The sequence below is a fragment of the Acanthopagrus latus genome, chromosome 10, assembly GCF_904848185.1.
Source record: "Acanthopagrus latus isolate v.2019 chromosome 10, fAcaLat1.1, whole genome shotgun sequence".
NCBI lineage: Eukaryota > Metazoa > Chordata > Actinopteri > Spariformes > Sparidae > Acanthopagrus > Acanthopagrus latus.
Window position 1 is genome coordinate 12,368,535 of NC_051048.1, and position 14,760 is coordinate 12,383,294.

The 14,760-nt window shown below is 39.9% G+C and overlaps 1 protein-coding gene across 2 annotated transcripts in view; it reads left to right on the forward strand.

Moving 5' to 3' along the window:
• lrch4 (leucine-rich repeats and calponin homology (CH) domain containing 4) overlaps positions 1-14,760 on the forward strand; it is a 54,506-nt gene that overhangs the window by 14,128 nt on the left and 25,618 nt on the right. For both annotated transcript variants that reach the window (XM_037112253.1, XM_037112254.1), the window contains exon 2: positions 13,199-13,343. In XM_037112253.1, coding sequence (XP_036968148.1) covers positions 13,199-13,343 — 145 coding nt within the window. The remainder of the gene's footprint in view (positions 1-13,198; positions 13,344-14,760) is intronic.

Genomic DNA, 14,760 nt, shown 5'->3' on the forward strand with positions numbered 1-14,760 from the left:
AATGGGTCAAATGAGACTTGAATGCATCTCCATAATCGTTTCCAGTTTATGCCACTCTTAAATGAATCTATTCGGTCTTGTTCAAAACTCTGCTGCCATACTACTAACAAACACCACAGGGCCCTCACACACTAAAAATACAATGTTGCACTATTAACATGGCAAAGCCACTTAACCAAACTATAACTTACAATATCTGAAGTCATCAAAGTACTTGGTATTAGCTTCTGTAAACTTATCTCTGGAATAGCTTGACATTGTATAACAAATGTTCCCGTTTGGGGAATGAAGGGATTCTGATTCTGATCATAGGATCTAATTAAATAGCTTATTCTGTTCATACTTTTGTATATGCTTCAAAGATTTTTTGTGTATTTGGCCTCTTGTTGTAATTTGTTTTTACTTCCTCCTTCTACTTTCTGTTACCCTATTTTCCTGACAATTATCAATCCAATGTAAACATAAAAATAATGCTGGAATAAGCCAGTCAAGGCAGTTTTTCTCTGTTAATAAAGTCTGTTAATTAAACTCTACTACAATAATTCTATTCAGTATTACTTTATTGATTAAGATAAAGGTGCAGTATGTGTACATGCATGTGGGGGTATGTATGTACGCTGATGTCTGTTTTACATCAGAAGGACATCTGGAAGGATAATTGATGCCATAGACTTCATCTGAATCTCAGTATCCCTCTGATTCTTATAATAACCTTCAAACAACATATCTGTGGTTAACCTCACTGATCTGTAACTGAACATAACTGTAACCATTTCAGAGTTGTAGCTAAAATAAATCATCCGTTTTTTTATTCTTAAACTAATCTGAACTAATTTTATGTCCAATACCAGCCCTCAGATTTGATGGCTCATTCTGTAATTGCGTAAATACTACTGTCTTTTCCTTTCTGTGGTGTAACTCGTTTTGACACTCCTGCAATGTGCAAGTCGTTGCCATGACGACTGGAACATTTTTACACTTGCACCCACTGTTTAATTTGTTTGCCTGTTTAATCTTTTGCACTCAGTTTCACCTACAGACATGATCCATTTGCCTTCACAACATTTTAAAAATGAGAATTTATAGCAAACAGCTACATGTTGCTAACTGTTGGCCTACAGATCTACGCAAACTTATCCCATTTTATTTTAGGCCTGTTGCACAGCTTAAATGACCAGTAATTCTTGTCATTTTTATTGAGTCTCCATGCAAGTCTTGTTTTCTGTGTACGTTTGGTGTCCTGAGTGTGGTCAAATTGAATTCCCCTTTTGCATGAAGCTTTTTTGAGTTTTGCATACGAGAGCCAGAGCAAACTCTGCAGTCTGTAGGAGGGAGTGTAGAGAGAGGAGGAGGTGGAGAGAAGTAAATGTGAAAGATGGAGGGGAAGGATAATAGAGCTGGTGTAGGAGAAAAAGATCCAGGCCGTAGGGAGGGCAAGTGAATCAGGTCTGACTTGATTTGCCACAAGTATTCATCAGAAGGGAAGAGTTACTCCCCATCATCTGTTGTTGAGTAGAACTGAGTCTCACGAAGGCCCTAACAACACCACTTGACACCCTTGTTCTGTTATGTAGCCTGTTTTATCCCGAACTACATTCAGTGTATGGGGGGAAACCTGAGGCAATGCAAACAAAGGTGTCTGGGCTATAGTTGGCCTAAAGCTTTAAAGGAACATGTCTGCATTTTGGAGATGAGTGTGTTTGCAGTTAACTTAGCTGAGCACAAAGACTGGAAGGAGATGGAATCTGCTAATGGAGCAACATGAAAGCGGAACGAATTGCCCTCATAGTTCCAAACTCTTTATTTATCTTATTTACTTGTAATATCTTGTTATCCAGATGAGTTGCCTGGGTTTTGGTCTGTCACAGCAGTAGGCACTGGCCTAGCAACCATACAAGACTTCCGACATGCTGCACACAATCACTGCACCAAGCAGTTGTTAGTAACACAGTGACATAAAAACTTCTCCGTTTCCATTTGTGCATTTAACATAAGGTGTTAGCTGTAAATTAGCATATTTCATAACTCAAACAGCATGTAAAATTAAAAGCTGTTGAACTATTTCAAGGTGATTTTTTTTTTGTGTGTGTGTGCTTATAGTGGTAAGTGCTGAGCTCAGATGTCAAGCCACGTAAGGGACAGTCTTTTGTTCAGTTAGCAGTGTGTAAAGGCCCCCACACACCGCCCAGACGTCCAACTGCCTTGTCCGACCACTCTCTGACCACTCCGTTGCCTCTTGTCTGACCCGTTCGGCAGAAAAGTTGCATTGAAACACACCGCTTCGACGTGCTGCCTACTCCACAGTAGCGAGTACGTTCTGCACTTGCGCAAGATGCCATAAGCAGGTGGCGCTTGTGTTGTGAGTTGTAAACGAGAGGCTTATGCACGCAACTCTCTTTACTTTCGATCAAAATGAAACTGAACTATTTCAGATAAAAACAGCTGCATACTAAACATGCAGTGAGGCATTACCAAAGGAACACAAATTACTTCGTCCTGAACGGACATGACAATTAGTCTCGTGCCAGGACTGCAAAGCAGACAGCACACAGTATTCTGCCCCTCCCACACACCAAGCTGATTTCCTAGCACACCGCCAGTCAGAGCAGACAACGTCCGCGCGACTCCGAAAACTTCCGACGAAGCTGAAGACACCAAACATATTTGTTCCCGACTCTCCAAATGCTTAAGGCATCCAGCGGTTGGGCCGGTGTGTTCCTGCCTTAAATCTTGTTGTCAGTCAGTAAATTCAGACAAAAAACACAACTCAAAGAGCTCAGAAGTGAATATTTATCCAAACACAACTCAAAGAGCTCGGAAGTGAATATTTATCCAATTTCAGATTGTTTTTTTTTATAATTTTTAAAAAAATATGATTTGAATGTAGAGGTGTAATTTGAAAGGCATGGCCAATATTTGAAGGTAGCCCCAGAACAATAGGAGGCAGCATTGCTAAACTGTTGCTCACTATACTCCTGGAGTAGCTGCTGTTAGCAAGTAGCTCAATTAGCCGTGGAGCTCAGTGGCTCCAAAGTGGCATTACAAGACATGAAGAGCCATGGCTTGCTGATTAGCATGCTAAATTTCATCTGAAAATTTGTGGAACACACTGCATTGGTGACTTAGACATAATGTCAATAACTGTTGTTTCCTTACATTCTCTTGATCATGTTAGTTCAGTTTTTGAATGTTTTTAATGGAAATCCTGGCCATATGTTACAGGTCACACCTTTAGCTAACTTAACTGATTCAATGCCAGCATCTTAATCACTTACTCATCTCAGAACAAAGTGTAAAGTGTTGTCTCAGTCAGCACTCAGTCCTAGTCATGCAATCGTCTCACCCACAGGCACATTTACTCATGGAGTTGCTGTGTTCAGCTGCTGGCTATGGTGCTGCTTCTCTGCTCGCTGTAACTAACACAGGAATCAACACTGCCACATCCTGTCTTACAGCAGACACAGAGTTGTGTTGCCATTGGCAACATTGTAATATAAACCTAAACAGCTGTGCAAGATGTGGCTGGTACGTATAGGATGCTTATTTGACACAAAGTATGCATGTTATATGTATATATTAATATTATTTATTATTATTATTATTATTATTGTATATGTAGGTAGGGGCATCTGTTAAATCTTAGATTACTGATTACCACTGTGTTTTCCAGCTCATTGTGTTGCATTTAAAATGAAGATGATGAGATTGAAAAGCAACCAGTAGAATTATGGGCACACATAATACTCAGGACGACCCTGAAGTAGTCTTGACTGTTAGTCATCTAACCTCAACACCAGTGAACATGAGTCAGTAGGTTTTGCTCAAACTTGTGGAGTCTGTGCAAGCTCCAGTGCGTGCTGTCATTAAAGCACAAGGGGGACAAAACCAAATACTGAGATATACTGAAATTCATGAATATTTTTGAAAGTTATAAAACAACAAAAATGAAACATTAGTGTTACATATAAAACTCAGACGACTCTGACCCAACTGTAAATGCACTGGTGACAATGGGATCTTACAAGCTGACTTTATCTAGGTAAAGACACCACATTTGAACAAATATCCCACTGGTTCAGTTTTGTGCATTATAGTCGAGCCTTTTGGGAGCCTGGTGGGAAATACACGTACTGTAACATTCAACGACTCAGAGATCGATTATAAAGTAGTCGTATTTAAACATGATATGGTTGCATATTATTAAAAAAGACATTTGAACAGGTTTTGGTAAATAACAGTATTTGAGGTCCAGCCATAGCACTCTCACTGTGAGTCAGTTATTTCATGTTTTGTAGAGACAGCAGTTGCTTCAATCAACACTGTGGATATAAACCAGTAAAGAGCTCCCCTTTTCGTTGAGTCACTCCTCCAGGGGGTTTTTGTTGTCTTGGCATCCTCATGGTCGGCTTCTTTGTTTTTTTATCCCCTTTCTGGCTGCTCCTCAGATCCTTTGTCCATGCTCTCCTGCTGGTATTATATGCCTGTTACTCATGCACTCCACCCCTCCTCCTGTACCTCTTTTATGACCCTCACCTCCCTTCCTCAGAATGTGATATGAGAAGAGCCTCATTTTGTGAACACAGAAACACACCTCTGTACGCACAGGGAGGCCAGGGGTCCCTTTTTTCTTCAGTTTCATTCTGAGGGCTGAAGTGTGTGTGTGTGTGTGTGTGTGTGTGTGTGTGTGTGTGTGTTTCTTGGCTGAATGACACAGAATACATTTTCAAGCTTGCTGCTATTGATTGGCTTTATTAATGTCTCATCAACACCAAACAGCTTGTGGGATGAGATGAAGGAAACACTCGGATAAACACGCATTAATCAGAAAACCAAATGTACATCAATAAAATCATAGTAAAGAGTGATTTACAGAGGCTGCAAGCGTGAACATGTTCCTCCTAACCAGCTTTAAGCAGGTACATGTGACCTGGGATGTTTTAACGGTTGTGTTTCTCTCTCTCCCTCACCCCTTCTACCTTCAGACGATTGCCTGTTAGTTTTGCATAACTGGGTTGAGAGAGAAACTTTATTTATTTTTTTGTTTTTCTCCAGTTATGGTCAAATCTTCATTAGCTGTTAAATCTTTAACTTTTTCTCTCTCTTGTCTTTCATGGAAAAATACAGACTCTAAATGCCTTCATCATACACCAGTCACCACCCTTAAGCAGGCAAGGCATTCAGAAACCTGATATCCTCTTATTTTTGAAGGTATTTCTTGGGTTAGTGTGATGAAACACAGTTAAAGTCCTGCAGTAAATACCACCTATTATAGGCTTAGATTCTTTACTATTCTTTTTATTTTGTTAACTGAGCTGAAGGAATAAGCTTAAATCCTTGGTAGTTTTGAAGCAGTATTAGTTAACAGTATTGTTAGTAGTATTTTGTCCATACTTAAAAGCCTTCTTCACTTCATCAGTGTCAGGCAGGGGGAAGATACCATTGCTCCCTTATTCACATACCTGGTCGCCCTGTCTGATTGTGTACATTCTGCGGTACAAAAGTCTTCATGCAAAGAATGAGCTTTCCGGCGGTTGCAGGTTGCTTCATGAAAATGTTGTGGTTGCTCATCTAATTGGTTATGCATTGAAGGGTCAAAAAGGATGAGGTCAGAATTGAAACAGCTTGAACTTTGAATTGCAAGGTATACAATCTGAGCAGCACACAGTGCCTAGGGCCTTGGGTTCCTCTATAGGAAACCAACAGCTCACGCAGCTGCAGAGCAGCTTCATATCAAATTCAAATCAATTTTGTGTATACAGCTCAAAATCACAATCACATTGCCTCACTGGGCTTGTTGGGTTACCAGTTTTCAGGTAGCTGGCACTGATTACATTTTTACCAGTTAAAATGACCGATGTCATTGACTGCAGGATTTATCAGCTGTTGTATGATACAGAGCACAACTTCATAACAATCCAGAATGTAACTTGGCTGAGGTTGGGTTCAAGATTCTTTAGTCCCAGCAGCTTCCGAAGCATCTGTGTCATTTAGCTAAATATCTCACTGGCCTTGGTATTGGCTGATATCCTAATATACAGAATATAACTTGACGGAGTCATCCATGAAGCACACTATTGCCTTGCCAAGTTATTGGAAGTAAGACCGAGCTGCAACAAATTAATTCAGATAGTAGCTACTTGTCTCTGAGTTGTACAGGTTTCTGAGCACAGAGCGTTAGCGTGTCTTGACTAGCACCAAAATGTGTCACTGATGGAATTTGTGTCTCCTACTTAACTTTGTCGTCCACATTATGCTGGTGAATTGTTGATGCACCAAGCCACACCCAATCACAAACCACTCCTGGTTTTCACCATAACAACAATAACTGTATTTATTAATGTCTAATACAGCCTTCAGAAGTACATAATAGTCAGGTATGTGAAGACTTTCTATTCTCATGGTACTGCAAGTTACTGAAACAGCCTTGTGACTGCAGAGAGTAACAAGATTTATGAGTAGATTAGTGTGTTAATTTCTTTGACAGTGCCCAACAGTTTTTGCAGGTGTCGAACTTCTAGTGCCTTATAATAAAGGCTTGTTTTAACTCTTCCTTTTTAGAATGGAGACTATTATCTCTGTGTTATCATTAGAAACAGATGTCAAGTGAAACAAACGCTGAACTAATACCAATACAAAGAACCCACAAACCTTTGAAGGCTTGTGAAACTGGACTGTATCAGTATAGTCAGTATAATCAATCTTGTAAAATGAAGTGAGACTTTTGAAAAGCAGCACAAAGTCTTGGGTGGTTATGTCAGACTGCCTGAGTGTGGCCCCATGTTATGCAATACACTCTGGAATATGAGCATATTGAGTGTAATTCAGAGTGAATTTGCCAGCCTGTTTTCATGTGTGCATGGAGTTTTCTTTGTGTGTTTGGACACTTTACAACAGTCCTGCTTATCAGTGTGTCATAAGTTGTAGAGGTCATTGGGTCAGCAATGACATAAGCATCTGAAGTGGATCCTCCTCCATCACATCCTGACCTGTAATTAGAAACAGTGCTCTGCTCTGACAGACCAATCCTCCTTGTTTTGCTGATCCTTTGAAATCCTGTTTAGACATACGTTTCAGGATGTGTGATCAGATTTCATTGTTATTATACCTTCCCTTTGTTGAACAGTTTGGAATTTTAAATAATTTAGGTTTAAAGTACCTCCAGTGTGTTTGGTAAGAGGTGTAATAATAACAGGTTTCTCTTTTTAGTTTTTTGTTTTGTTCTGTCAAATTTTACCTTGACAGAACAATCAGAAGTCCAAATCCATTCAGTTTCTTTTTCCAGAGCTTTCATCTATGTCACATGGTCTTCATTAGCAGATAGCATTTGTTCACTTGTCATGGAGATGGAGATGTTGATATGCAAGCTCAGCAGCTGTTATATCACCCATTTTTGTCAACAGATTCAGTCTTCTTGGCAACTGACCATAAGTAATTCACTAAAAATCATTGTGCTGCACACTGGTCTTGCTTTGTCAAACCCTCTATTTCTAAGGTGATGACTGCACTATAATGCTTTAGTTTTTGATTTTATAAAGCTTTATTGCGACTTAATGGTGATAACCTGTTCTTTCCACTTTAGGTAATAATAGCGGCCGATTTGGAAACCATAAATTGTACAGTTTTATAGGTTTTAACAGAACTGTTAAAAAGTTGTGTGATCATTGCTTTGGCCTGCCTTAAACATGGCCTCCTCTTTTGATGGCAGTCAGAGAGGAATAACAGTCAATTTCACAGCAATGATTTTGTATGTTGCACCTTAAAGCTCAAGCATATGCTTCAACAGGCTGCAGGAGACTGTTGCTGTATGGCTGTGTTTGTTGAAACCTTGTCAGCATGTTGCACTCCTGGCACCATCACCATCAGTGACTTCATAGCAGGTGTTTTCTATTAGCTGTCAAAGAGATCCAACCAGCTCCAACTGAAACTTGGTTAGGTTTGCAAACACTTTTTAAACATGGGTAAATCCGCTAAAAATTGCATATTGACACCATTCCCACTTCCCACAGGCAAGGCAGCGTGTCTGTGCCTAGAAGAGCCTCAGAATTTAATTATTAACTCCCTTCAAGTTAGCTGGGTGCTAAACCTGAAGTTACCTGGCTTGTTCTGCGATCCAGGTATTATTATGCCTGGGAATTAAAGCATTTTAGGCTTCAAAACACCACTGAGCAGCTTTGACAGGAATGACTGAGGCTCTGTGTCCAACACTGTGTCCAGTAATGAAACGTTCTTAATAGAGCACATGCCCAATTATTTGCCTTTTCACACGCCACCAAGAGATGGCACCAAGAGATGTTGATAATGCGTCATTTCTTCGCATGGCTGAATTTAGCATGTTCATCCGTGTCTTACGTTTAGATCAAAGCTGAGCAAAGCAGAGGTGATAAAAACCCGGGTCTACTGCAGTCAATTGGTCACATTTACACATTCCCATTGCACAAAAAAGCCCGATATTAGTGGGTTTAAGTGGGAGTTTTGAATGGTGGAAAAGGGGTATAAGAGTATATAAGAGTTTAGCGGCTCTAAATTCTCCAGGCCTAAACAGAAAGTTGTTCCCATCGTAAGCACATACACATGATCATGCTTGTGTGCATCTGCTTTGGATGTTTTCTTTTTTTATCCAAGCTCGTTTTCCAGGCTAATGATAGGTGACCTTATTCTTAAGCCTCTCAGAAAATCTGCATGGTCACCATGGTAACTCGGACATGGGTCAGTCCAGGTCAGCAGAGACTTTAAAGTGGCTAGTATGGATTAATCCTGTTAACTGGGTTGACATTTGACTTTCTGTGCTTTTTCCCCACTTTTTTGTACAATTATGTTGTGTTGATAGCTTTTCCTTTTCATCTTGAGTTAAAATTCATTTAAACGAATATTAGACACAAATACCTTATTAATTTATATGAGGAATATATGTCACTCCACTTGCTGTAAATTCAGCCAATAGCTATTTGTCAATATATTTGTGTATCCCAGCTGTCGTTGACAAACCTGTTTTTGTGCTTAAATCAATTAAAACCAGGCTTGTGTACCTGAGGTGGGGTAACAAATGTTCGTGGCTGTTTACATTGGGTAGGGAAGCCAAATCATCGAGCATAGAAGACATAACATAAATGGTCTATCATGACACATTTGACACTCACTATAATGCCAGCTGTGAAGTGTCTCAGCTGGATATGAACGATCTGGAAACAGATTGCTAGGGCCAGTGAGTCAGCTCTTTAACCGGAAGGATCTCAGCTCTTGTCATCATGACATGTTGGCCCTCCTCCTCTTCATGCAGTTTTGTTTAACTGACAGAGTTGGCTCTGCACCACAGAAAAAAATCTGTTCAAAGCCAGCGTCCTGCTGTCTCAACCATGGCAGGCCAGTGTGAGACTGGACGTTTCACTGCCCATTCCCCAGCACATACTTTTCCCATGATGCTCATAGAGAGGCAATCTGGCTTTGTTTCAAGAGCTACCAGAACATTTGGGTAGAAATGCCTCCTGGGAGAAAAAGTGCAGGGGAAAGGCTGCCTTGGACTTAACTGTTGGGATGAGTGTGTTTTTATTTTATTTTTATAATTGATATATGGGCCTTTTCTTTATTACTGCATGGATTTAAGGTTAAACTATGTTTAGGATGCAGGTTAAGGTTAGGAAATGAATGAAATGACTGCAGATACTTTTATTCTTGTCGCAGAAATAAGCCAGCACATATCCTTTTTAAATCACACTGGAGCTCCCAGATATCTGGTTGTCTTTTGCAACAGTGGATACATAGACTAGACAACCTCTCCATCCCCCAGAGCATACATACACACACTACACACAGTACACACACTATTTCCACCCCCACCTATTGTTCAGACAGCTCCCCTCCAGCTATGGGACAGTGAAGATGGGGAGAGATCAGGCTTTAGAGCTACTGTACAGAGCCTAGCCCTCTTGCATTTACTATATGCATACAAAACATACACACACACACACACACACACACACACACACACACACACACACACACACACACACACACACTGAACCACTCGACTGTGTTTATTAAGGCCGTGTGAAATGGTCCTGATAATGAATCTCTGGTTTCTTTGTTCACGCTTAAATTTATAAAGAACATGGCCCAGCAGTAAAGTATTTACATCCTCTCTGCTTTATAGAACACATAGTTAGACCTCATTTACCGTAATTTGTCCATTTATAATTACTAGCTGTTTTTAGAGATCAGAAACAGTTTGGGTTTGTTATCTTTTGTTTTGTTTTTGGTCTAAAAGCCTGAAGTATTTAAGATAAAATAAGACAAAGAAAAGCAGCAAATTCTCACCACTGAGTTGCTGGAACCAATAATTGTTTGATAGTTGTAGTTAATTGTCTGTCACCTACCCAAATGATTTATGTGATTAGCTGTTCCAGCAGTAAGGTTGATAAAGAAAACCTTAATGACTCTTAAGTCTGTTGAAAATCTTGATATAAAGAGAAACAAAAAAGAAATCAAACACTACAAAATGTAATGCAAACCAAAAGTTAAATAGTGATACATGAAAGTACCATACATTTTCACTCAACTGTACAACACTGTCTGTCAGCATAATAACTGTCACCTCACTGAATGTGAGAGCCAACAGACCATTTTCCACTGTTATTAACCTATTCCACTGTGTGGCATTAGTAACAGTAAAAGATCACCTTTTTTTGAGGTCAGCCATCCAAAATAAAAGTCGCCACTGAAGCTCTAACACATAGAGGAACTGCCTTCTCCTCTTGCAGCCCTGCCGTTTCCAACAGCAATCAATAAAAAGCCATTGGGCTGTCTGCCATTGACAGACTTCTGTCTCATCCTGCTGGCAGTGAAAGCTAATGCTGTTGGTTGGGATACTACAGCTCTTTAGACAATCTACTGGTGCTTTATTGGTGCTCACAATTTTTTTTTAAACCTAAATGGTATGGATAATTGTGTAGAGGATATGTTGATGACAGGTTGAATATTGAGCACACCCAGCGATATCATCATTTGGGAAGGGGAAGGTTTGGGAAGTAGAGATTGGAAGGTAAAAAAAATCTGATCGATGAGGAAAGAAATCAAGTACACATAAATGATTGTTAGAGATCATGTTTATAATCAGTTTATTACGGGGCATTTATTTCCCTCATAAATAGCAGTTAGAACGTTTTTATCTTCTATAATGAATGCCTGAGTGAAGATGTGGATGGAGCATGACTTTCAAGAGAAATATGACTGGCTCATAGATGGATCTGAACACTCAGAAGTGGGCATGGCTTTGTGGAGTCTTCATAGCATATATTGTTGCATCAGTTGGAAGTCAGCAACAAACTAATCAAACTGCTTATTAGACCACCAACTACTCTACAAAAAAGTTATCATCAACTGGTAACCAAACATTCAACAATGACCCATGATATTATCCACTATATGTGACTCAGTACATTTGTTTAAACACACCTTAGTGTAGATGGCATTAAAAATATTATTACTTTTTCATAGGAAAAATAGGGATTTTGGATTAAAAATACTTATGATTTTATTACATATATTTGGCATGCTCTTAGAGCTAACAGAAAAAAAAAATTAGATACAGGGGGCGAGAACTTGAGTATACTTTTATCAATCAATCACATACTGTATGTGTGTCAGAATTTCCCAGCGCCCATGTTTGTGTCAAATTATTTTGTAATTTACTGTTAATTGACAGTCAACCTCTACTAATACTGTAACTATTTTACTATTATTTGTAGACAGTTTTTTTTTACAATTATAATGTCTCATCTTGGTATTTCTGAGAAAAATGTCTCACAAATGAGGAAAATCGCAGGGTGTGCGATAAAGTCTGTAGTGCTGTCGTGGAATATTTCTAGGTGACTAACAGGATGTGATGTTGTCTGGTTCAAGGCTAACTTGAGTGCTTGAAATTAAAGAAGTATTCCCCATGTAGGACTTTAGGGTAAAAAGTGAAAATGTTGTGAAGTTGTACATCTAGGGCAGTGGTGTCAAACTGATCCAGTAAAGGGCCATGCGGCTGCAGGTTTTCATTCCAACCAAGCAAGAACACACCTGATTTGGATCAGCCAACCAATCAGCCAACCAAGCAAGAACACACCTGATTTGGATTAGGTGTGTTCTTGCTTGGTTGGAATGAAAACCTGCAGCCACAAGGCCCTTTACTGGATCAGTTTGACACCACTGATCTAGGGCATGCTTTGATTTGGAGGTGTCACCTCGAGCTGACATTAGAATTGGCTGGTATGTATGTATCCTTCAAGATGGATGAGAATGGCCTAGATACTGTAACTCTGGAAACAGATAGCTGGAGGTAGCCAATAGCAGCTATTTTTGGAAATACCCAGTTTAGTCAGAAGTGGACGATTGTTGGCCAAGATTCTGTCACAGCAGTGTGGGTTCCCAGCTTGGAGCTGTTTGTTAATTTTAGGCTGGTGGTTTTGGAAACAGTGTGTGTCCTCCTGTCATATGGCACAGGGATACATCAAATAAAACCAAAGTATGAATTTGATGGATGGCATGGGGTTATGTTCTTTGTTTGGACTTAGAAACTACAAAATTAGAACAGAAAGCTTGCATTTTAAGCAGAGGGAAAGAGAGTTGTAACTAAAGATGCTCTCAAATGGCATCGTGGGAACTGTAGGAGGACACTGTTTGACCCATATGTGTGACTAAAAGTCTGAATATCCCAGCCTCTGCTCCTTCAGTTTTTACCTTTCTTGTTTAATGTAGAGTAATCTTTTGACTAAATTTTCCACTCATGGTTGCTTTCCCAAGACTTTGTTGATTTGGACACATTTATTTTTAAGTCCATCAACCTATATTTGTTATTCTATAGGCTAAAATGACTGATTTATTTATTATTTTGGTGAAAGCTCTTTTTGTCATGTTATTTTTAATGGCATATTGCCAGTGTTGAGGGGAGACAGAGGGGAATGACATGGAACAACAGCTAAGTTGTATTTATGGTACATAGTGTCTGTTATAGACCACTAGATAACAAGGATGCCCCAAAGCTCTCTTTTTCACAATCTCTTTTGCTAATTCCCACTAAAACTCCATCCATTACAAAAGTCTGGTTTAGCTTGAATTGAAATCATCATTAGTTTCCACTTGTCCTTCTATGGTGGCAGTAAGAATACTGGAGAAACTCTCATGGATCCGTCTAATGTTTGGCCATCTTCTTGTGTTGCAGATCTGTCTAAGAATCGCCTGTGTGAGCTACCGGAGGAGCTCTGTCAATTCATCTCCCTGGAGACACTGAGCCTTTACCACAATGGGATGCGTTCATTGTCCTCCAGCCTGGGCAACCTCCAGGCCCTCACCTACCTCAACCTCAGGTAATACAATTACATATTATACTTCTATCTGAGCCAGTTACTGTTGCTAGTTATCATTTTACTGCTGCTAACTTTGTCAGATAATCAACCGTTTGAGTGTTACTTAAGACATCTAGTTCAAGGCCGCCCAAAGTGGAGCTTTTAGGTTTGTGGTTCACCATCAAGTTTGAATTTGGATCTCAAGGGAAAGGTTTTGGCACCCATGATCTAGTTGGTAAAATAAAAAATCATATTACTATTACTTTAACAAAAGCCATTGGTGGCGTAGGTACCCAAACTACTGACATCTGCAGGTCCTGACTGATCTTGACTGTTTTTAGTCTGAATGAAAGACAGCAAGTAGTTGTTTCGTTCAGTGTGAGCAAAATGTTGTGGGAAGAAAGTGATCTAGGTCTGTCCCCAGCAAAGATCTATTGTAGCTTGTGTGTCATTCTGGTTTTACAGTTCTTAAAACGGTCGGGCTTCCACCCTAAAACATGCCAAAACTTTACAGAAAAAGCAATGTCAAAGACTGATGGGTCCATCCCCTCAGATTCTGGGTCCTATTTTGACTGTTTTTACTTGTACTGATTTTGGAACATGATAACATCACTACAACAGATGATCTAAACCAGGTGTCCCCAGTCTTTTTTGCACCACAAAGTAGTGTCATTGATGTCATTATTGTTGCTGGTGGTCGTTCTGATATTCCACACTGTGAGATGAAAGAATGGCATGTGGTCCCCTGTTACCAGTTGCCCTCTTTCTGGCTTGATTTCTAATAAACAAAAACTACAGATCAATGAGTCAGCAACATTCAGCTGGCTTCCTTCCACAAACTGCATTCTCTGCTGAATGTTGAAAGGTGGTGACGATGGGCTGGTTTTCCCTGAACTGACCCTACAGCGCCATACTACAGTTCAAAAAATGCATATTGTTCTGGAGTGAGACAGGGAGTGCTGAGGCAAAAGTGCCCCCAAAATGTAATTATCATTGCACAGGAAAACTGTGCTACTACATGTAGAAGTACTGAATAATTGTGGGAGACACTGTTAGAGTCAAAGTTGAACCAGGAAACCCAGATTGATATTCTCCCGCCCCTTCTGGTGGACCACCATGGACTTATTTCCGAAAAATGATGCCCAGCAATTAATGGCTAGGGACAAGTCATTTTTTGATTGTGTTTTAATTGTGACATGAACTACAAATATGATAATTTTTACTTTAGAAAGTTGCAGTTTGGGGGGCGTTGGTGTAGCGTGTGTCCCATTTACAGAGGCTTTGTACTCACGGACGGACACTCGCTATCGTCAGCCAGGGGGGAAGATGGACGGCTGCTTGTTATCGTCAGCGTCAGGGGTTTGCGAGAACACCGCGGCAGCCCACACCCGCTATAAAGCAGCTAACATTAAAAATTAGTATAGTGGCACTGAGCTAG